An 8,480-nucleotide genomic window follows, 5' to 3' on the forward strand; every position below is an offset into this window, starting at 1 on the left:
TATTTTTCCACCCAGAGAGCAACACCCAGTTAACATTTAAGTTAGTGAAGTGGAAATTTCTGTGACCTAATTTAAGAACCAGTCAAATGTCTTAGGTGAGAAAGTTTCACCAAAACGTAAATGCCACTGTATTTCTGCTTTGATTAAGAGAGTCCAGGTTAAGGGGTGGGGGAAAATGGTTATGATACAGGGGAATGCAGTAGGGAAGAAGGAATCCAATATCCAAGTAAGAGTACAGCTTAACTTCTGACCATGGGGGATCTGGAAGGCTCGCTTTCAATTCATGCATATGAATTCAGGCTTGCTTTGTGTTATCCAAAAGGGGGAGGAGAAGACCTGATATAACTAGGGAACTGAGATCAATTTTGTGAAAGTCTGTGAGGCATTATTTATAGTCTGTGTGCCAGAACCGTGCTTCCTCTCCAGGCCATAATCAGAAAACAGTTCAGTCTCCTATAGCGTAAATGAGATTGGGCAATGTGAATGAAGCTGCTTTCTCTTTTAACAGCCTCCTTCTGTTGTTCCACTCCTGAACTCTCTTCGTGTCCCTGTGTTTTTCCTCCTGCAGTCCAGTACATCGTTCAACAGAGACGCTGTGAAAGCAGGGACGGGCCGGCGTTTCCTTGGTGGGCTGTTAAATGATACATCCTACTGCTACACTCTGGAGGTCTCATTCTACAGCTACATATTGGGTGGCCCTGCTTCTCCTGTCCCCTACACAGAAGAAGCCTGTATCCTTTTGAAATCCATCCTCCCCTTGCGGCACATACGAACTGGGCACTTAAGGTAAATACTTCTATCTCACCAAAGAGTTTGCTGAGATAGGAACACACAAGTGGAAATGTGAGTCTGCTCCTGATGCTTTAATTTCCCTCATATTGATTCTCCATACTGTGGAAATTCAAGAAGAGAAAGACATTAGATCAAATAAGCCATTTCCCTCTTGTAGGAGATTGTCTCACGCACTTATTATAGAAACTAGTCCTGAGAGCCTGTGATCCATTCCCTTCCACAGCCTTCCATTTCTTTCTTCATTTCTCTCCTTATTCTCTCATTATCCCTGTGTTTGTATTATTGTTTTAATAGCAAGTTGAAAGTGCATCCTTGGTACTGAGTTAAAACATCTTCTCTGCCTTTGAACTGCAGCCAAAAGGCTCTAAAGGATCCATTAGGTTCTGCAGCTGCCTCGGGGACAGATCTTTAATGCCGGTTGACAAAGAAATGGAAAGCGAATTCTGAAAACAAAACCGACAAAGTTGTTGGCATTTTTGAGTGCTCAAATAGAAGCAGTGTTTCATTCCTCAAAAAACGCATATCCATCTGGCTATCTCAATGTATCAGCCATTTGTAGAATTGTTCTGACTGGTCTCATGATCTGCTTTTACGTGTTTCTTTTTCTTTTTGTCACCATGCTCAATCAAATAGCCAGTGACCATACTTCAAGCTTGGGTGTTTTATTTCATTTTGTCATTCTGTCTTGGCAGGTTTTGAAATTTCCACAGGTTTAGAAACACTGCAGAGGGAGAAAGATTAGTTGTGATTGCCTATTTACCTCTCCACTGCATTTTGGAAGTCGGGGAAGCTTTAGTGTAGCAAGGGGGAAATTTTCATACAAGGCATAATTCTTCACCATCCATGTATATGGGGACACTGTGAGGCAATAAGAGTGAGAAACAGGGAGCAGGGAAAGTAATTGTTATTTATTTGGGGTTTCTGGTTTGACTTCTCCACTGAAAGAGAAATTTGGGGGAAGGAGGGGGGATAAATATATTAAAGTGACTTATCAGGCTTGAGCATTTGGAATACAAGCTCTTTTTTGCCCTGTAAGGTTAACTGTTTCCAAGGAACAGCTTTGTGCCATAAATGTGTATGTAGTATATCTTGCCACTGAGGAAAAAACTTTCACTGCTGTGAGGTTTAGCTATTTATTTTCTTAAGTTGGTATTTTGGTGTTTCAAGAACCCATGCCTTGGTTTCATCTTTAATTTTTTTCCTCACTTAGTGCTCATTGTACTGACAGCAGCTTATTTATCTTCCTTATTTATCAAGAACAATTTTTACAGTGAGGAAAGAGCCCCTATGCAAATGAGATTACGATTCCCTTGTATATGTTTTTCTTCGTGATTTGTAGTTTGTGCTGGCTTAGTTTCCTTTTCCATAAAGATTCTTGGTTTGTGCTTCACAGGACAGAAGTTTCACGTGTGGGGTCTAATATCTCTATTTGCTTGGCTTGCCTTGCCTTCTGCAGGCAGAGCTGCTCCATTCTCAGCACAGTCATTGTGCCCATCAGCAACTGGAGCACAGAAAACAGGCCCCAAATCAGAGATCCTTCTTGGAGGTGACGTATGGAAAGCTCAAGCACCAGCTTGATTTCTACAGTTATGGTTTCACCTGGCTGGCTGGAACAGGGGAAGTTCTTTTTGACTGGCCTGGAAGACAGCAGGCAGAGGAAGCTCTTTGCCCATGGATTATGCTCCACTGGCATTCTGCACTAGTAGGTTTTATTATTTCCTTTTCAATGGAGGAATTCTGTCAGAGTGCTGCCTATGACAGCTCTTCCTCACATGTGCGGTTTCCTAGTTAGAGAAAGAAATGGGGCTGCTTGAAATAGTCTCTAGACTGGTCTGATCCAACACAGGAGTAGCCACTGCATTTATGTACATCCTATCCTGGCAGGGGAGGAAGTTTCACATCACTGAAGTGCCTATGACCAAAAGTAAAACAATTGCAGAGCATTCCAGTTTAGTCTGAACAGCCCTTCCAAGCTATTTGCAAGTCAGTGATTAATTAATGCTCAAATTTTTTAATGGACCTGAACCAAAGACACAGGCAGTCAGTGCATATTGGCCTCCAAGGACAGGGCTGCTTCTATTAACTATCCAGCTACATGCAGGCAGCAAGTCAAGCAAATAAATGAAGAAAATACAAGCCCAAATAAATGAGCCTAAGAACTGTGAACTGATAGGGCAAATATTATGGAAATCTACCTTCAAAGATATATTTCTTAAGACTTTTTCCATCCCACTGTGATGCTATGGGGTTCTGTGGGTTGGTGTGTTTGTTTGTTTGTTTTCTTTTCTACAGAAACAGAATCAGGGAGGCTAGGATTGTTCAAAGCTTCTAATGTTGGATTAAGAAGTGGAGACTGAGATTCAGTCTCAAATTCAGGGGACCCTTGGCCTTAAAAAGAGACTCCAAAGCAGATCACACTCCCCATTCAGAACTAGCCATACTGGCTCCTTTTAGAGAACAAAGCAAATTAGGATCTTCAGGTCCTATAAAATATTAATTTAGCCTAATGTTGTTCCTGTTGACAGGTGAGAAAACTGAATAAACCCTGAAGAGTCTTGTATTTGCACTGATGGCACGTAATTATACCTGTCAGCTTCTTTTCTTTACAGCATTTGTGGCAAATAAGATCATTACTTCCTTTCACGACATTATACAAATGTGGTTTTATACATTTGTTGGTGGGTTTTATACCTCTTTTCATGTTTTCCAGGTTTTACATGCTAACTCTATGATCCATAAAAACCTCTGTATGAGAATGCAATAGATATATTTCTACAGTGGGTATGATTATGAATTTTGTTCAGACTTGGGTGACTGAAACGTACTTTGCAATTTTTGAGAGAAGTGGATACCTTACATGCATGAAAATGGGAGACAGACTTTAAGTTTGATAACTGTTTGAATTCTGACGTTGTTAGTGTGGGCAGTAACTTTTTTTTTAATAAGAAAAATAAGAAAATTTTTAAAAAGGATGGAATGGTATCATTAGAAGTGAAAATCAGTTTTAAATTACTGCAGTTAGTATGACGGAATGTATTCTAAATGAATTGGTTCAGAATTTAGAGGATGACACCTGGCATGTTCTATAAAAACAAATTTGCCACTGAATCTGCACTATTTAAATGAAATCCAGGAGGGAAGGATCTTCCTTCAGTCTGTGCAGGGGGTGTATGTTTGGGGCATATATGGTGACATAAAAGTGTTGAATTTCTGGCCTCTTCCAACATAGAGAATTAACATGATTGCATGAATGTCTCAGGCCTCGATTAGCCATGATCACTAATGGTTACTGCTGGAGTGTCTCTTGTATTTTCATCCGGCAAGCAAAGCACTGCATCAGGTGTAGCTTCCTAAATGTCCTGTTATACATTCCTTAAGAGGCATGTGTGTGTGCCTGGTGGGTCTGTGTCTAACTGATATGTACCTGGTGTATGAGAAACATTAAGGATGTGTTCTGTAAGCCTGGCTCTGCAGAATACCCTATGATAACATGCACTGCAGATAACAGTGAACGGGCTCTGTTTCGAAGGCATAATAAGAGGATTGTAGGCTTGTCGGTTACTTGCCTGGAAGTGGACACAGAAATGTTTAAAACCCTTCTCACACAGGCACACGTTTGGTGGTAACTGATTAAAAAGGCAGCACAGCAACAGTTAGCTCAGCACCAGGTGAAGAAGCTTTAAAAAGAGCTGATATGCTTCCATTAAATTCCATGTTTTACTAGGCATTTACAGGGCTTATGACACGAGGCTTGTAAACTGCTCTGTAACGCTCACCACCAGCAGCTCAGCTGCTGAGCTGTCTCAGTGCACACCAGCCTCATAGCTGGGCAAGGAACAAAGGATAAAAGTGGGAGATGAAGGATGAATCCCCAGTTGTAGGACTGAGCACTGCCCTGACAGTGCACCCGGAATTGCTTCCCACTACAGCTGTGAGCAGCAGCCGTCACAGCCTGACCTGAGAGCAGCCAGTAAAGGACTCTCACATCGACAGCTTTAAAATCTTCTATTGGATTCCTTTATTAGAGTGTTTGAACTGGATCCTCGCTGCAAAGCAGGCAGCCCATAACAGATAATAAAAGGTTTTACTCTTGTAAAGTCTAGCCATGAGATAGGAAGATGGAAACGATGCAGACCTGGCAAGAACTGGTATGCTTGTAGCCTGATAGTTGTAGGGGAGAATAATCATCAAGGTGGGTGAGTGCCAGTGTTGTCAGCATGTCCATGGCATTTTGTGTATTTTAATCTTAATTTCAAGCTTCTTTCAGATGAGGAAGGCCCCTATCCAAAGGTGGGCCTGCAGTCATCTATGTGTAGGGCTTTACTCATTGAAATCACTTCTGAGTGGAATAGGAGACTGGAACCCTGGACCAAGGGTTTAGTGGAACAGGTTTTCTCTGTACATCTTTTTTAAGCGCATCACCTCTTTGATTTAATGGCCTCAATATAGAAAATGAATTTAATGAAACTTCTTTTGTAAAAAAAAAAACAAAAACAAAAAAAACAAGAAAAAAACCACCCCATTTTTTAAACCATGGGTGAAGAACACAGAAGAGACCTTACTAATATTATCCCAAGGTACATCTTTTCACATTACAAACAGCTGAGAGATTATGTCAATACTTAAAACAGTATCACTGAATCAACTCGCAAGGAAATCACTTGGCATTTTCCATTTCTCTGAATGTATTGAATTGGAAGCTTGCATCCCTTAAACAGGGTGTAGTTGCACTGCTGAACCCTCTCCTCTATTGTGGTCATAAAGATGTATTTACGTGGCTACAGGCAGAGAATGAAAGCTTAGATTGACTGGAGACTCTTCAGATGCCCAACAGGATCTCTCATCTTGGACTCTTGACACAGTTGGGATCACTGGGTTCATTCTTATTCTTAAGTTCCAGCAGAGTATCTGCCTGCTGCTTGACTGGGGACTTGGGTAGTTAAATCCCCTGGAGGAAACAGTCATTTGCTTACATCCAGATTCCTTTTAAAGAGTACTCGGATCTCAGTAAATGCCTATCCTGGGGAAAAGAAATCTGTATGCAAACTACAATTCCAGTAAAAGCATCTATAACTTTTAGAGCTTCATGGACCTGCGAGTCCCCTAGGGCAAATGTACTTGGTTATTTTGGGCTTTTTTAAATTTCTTTTTTTGGCAACTGCCTGTCCTGATCCTCCTAGCTCTGCTAGTGATATCCTTAAGAGAAGATCCTCATGAGCCAGATTATGGCACTTGCAGCTTCATTCCCACCCAGTAAAGGCAACATTACTACCAAAAGCCAATGAGGTATGAAAGGCTGTGCTGATAAAGCTGAGGGAGCTCTGCAGTTGTTATCCAGTGTAGCTTATGTTTGAACTTGAGCTAGAGCTTGTTGCCAAGATGATTTCAAAGTATATCAGGCACATACTTAGGAAAAGACTTCCAGAGGTCTACATCTCCATCCTTCTTCTGCTAAGCTTCTAGAAACAGGGTCCTTTCTGTGTCTTGCAAAAAGTGGTATTAATCCTAATCCTGCAGATTTTCCTAACAGCGACCTCCTTACACATCTTCTCTCCATTATTTGGTTATTTCCTAGTACCATGTCTAAGGCTGTCTTGGAGGAAAGGAAACAAAATCCTCTGTCAGCTCCCCAGTCTGTGTGAAAGTGTCAAGGTTTACAACCACAATTTCAAATGCTCTTAATATTACTGGAAGCATAGAGTTAAATTATAGAGTTGTAAAGTTACTTTATAGTGATAATGCTGTCAAGCATCAATATCTCTGCCCCAGGGCACCATGGAAACTCAGTTAATGATATAAGAAGCTGATATTTTTCAGGGTTGCAGCTGTTGGCTCATACCCAGAAGGAATCTGTGTGTTTGTTCATATTGGGTATATACAGTGGGACCTGCTCAAAGAAAATTAGGAAACTGTGAAAGTCTGTTTAATGAAGTGCAGTGGAATGAAGGTACAAAGCAGAACATGGTGTTGCAGTCTGCACACCTCTCTCCCTCACAGGATTCAATGCAGTGGACAATGCTGTACATAAATACTTCTTTACTGTAAGAGAGGGTGTTTGTGGGGGAGAGTTTATATTTATATGCAGATTTGTTTATCTAGTTGCCTGTAGCTCTGACTGCATCAATCTATGCAAATACTGTCCGTGAGTATCAGTAAAGAAATGGAAATTAAGGCAAGTGACTACAGTCAACTTAGAGAAATGTATAATTTTTGTAATGGATTTCTTAGGGTCTGTATCTCAAAGTGCTTTGATAGCCTCAGATGAAAGATGCTGTAAAAGTGCAAAGTGTTATGAGAAAGGTGGCTTTTTCTTTTAAAGGAAGAAATTTTTTTTTCGCTTAAATGAGGAATATCAGTCTTGGAAAGCATCTTCAAAATGCTTCCTGGGGATTTAACCATATGATTCCAGTTACCTGTTGGCTAGAAGCCAGGTATCAAATACCATGCCTGTAATTGAGGAAATGGTCTTGCATTTAGCTGCTGCAGAAGAGTGGTCTCGAGTAACTGGCTCATTTCTGTGTGTGCTTTGCATGCTGCCTGCATGGCTTTCTGTGGGGAAGGAGGGAGAGCAGGTCAGACCCACAGGCCTGATTTAAGTAGAAGGGAGCTTGTAAGCTGAAGATCTAATCTTGAGGGGAATGAAGCATCAGAAGTACTGAAAGCCTACAGGTCCTATCAGATTTTAAGGCACAAATTAGACTGAGCACCATGGTTTGCTCCAGGGTCGTGTTGTCCTGAGCACTATAAAAGAGGTCCCCATGAGGATCCAGATTAATGTTCTTCCTCTTGTGTACACAGGTTTCTTTCCCAGGGATACTAAGGTACATGGAAGAGAACAGATGTTGGTTGTGGGATCAGAATGTAAGCAGTGTGCATATCCAGACCTATAGAAATGCTCTCAAGTCAGTTTTAGACATAAATGCAGGAGTTTGTCTTCTTTGGAGAGCAAGAAGACTTCAGTAACTGTGAGCCTGGACTAGGGTTTTGGACAGGTTGACTTGAGAGCCATCAATATTTACAACTTTACCTGGGAACAGGGAGCCTGTGGACAGTGGAAGCATAAGCATCTTAGAGACACATGTGCAAATATCATCCCTGCATCCCACTAGCTGTCTTCAACTCACTGCTGGTGGAGGATGTGCTCTTTAGCCTAGGTGGGGCTGTATCCAGTGATCTTATAAACTTGCTTTTCCATAAACTTGTATTTTTCCTTTGTCTTAGAAGCAACTTAGACAAAACTAAGCATATAGAACTGATTGTGAGGCTCTTGGGTGCTCAGAACACCATACAAATGCTATTAGATTCCTAGTTAGAATAATTCTTTGGTAAATGTTAAATTCCTATTAGTAACACTTGCTAAACTTAAGTGCAAAGGAAAGGACAAAGCTAATCTGAAAGGCAACGGAGAGCAGGGTTTAAAAGATATTAACAATTTGTTGGAAATGTCTGAGGGGAGTGGTTATTATAACTAAAGACTAATGTCTGTGGGTTGAAGACTTAGGTTAGGAAAGGGCTTTAGCCAGTGCTGTGCTTAGAAACTTTCCCAAATGTCAATGGGAATGAAGAGAAAAAAAGCCATTTAGAATGAGGCATTTTTCAAAAAGCAATAAACAGCACAATTGCAGTGTCTCTGGGATAGGTCTCTGCTTTTCTGCTGGCCCGTAGCGGTGGTGTTTGTGTGTCTCCAT

The 8,480-nt window shown here is 41.1% G+C and overlaps 1 protein-coding gene across 2 annotated transcripts in view; it reads left to right on the forward strand.

The window, feature by feature from the left end:
- BEND5 (BEN domain containing 5) overlaps positions 1 to 8,480 on the forward strand; it is a 911,380-nt gene that overhangs the window by 824,150 nt on the left and 78,750 nt on the right. For both annotated transcript variants that reach the window (XM_027683052.1, XM_027683053.1), the window contains exon 11: positions 569 to 731. In XM_027683052.1, the coding sequence (XP_027538853.1) occupies positions 569 to 731 (163 nt within the window). The remainder of the gene's footprint in view (positions 1 to 568; positions 732 to 8,480) is intronic.

The sequence above is a fragment of the Neopelma chrysocephalum genome, unplaced genomic scaffold (genome assembly GCF_003984885.1).
Source record: "Neopelma chrysocephalum unplaced genomic scaffold, ASM398488v2 Primary Assembly neopelma1_64, whole genome shotgun sequence".
In the NCBI taxonomy this organism is placed as follows: Eukaryota; Metazoa; Chordata; class Aves; order Passeriformes; family Pipridae; genus Neopelma; species Neopelma chrysocephalum.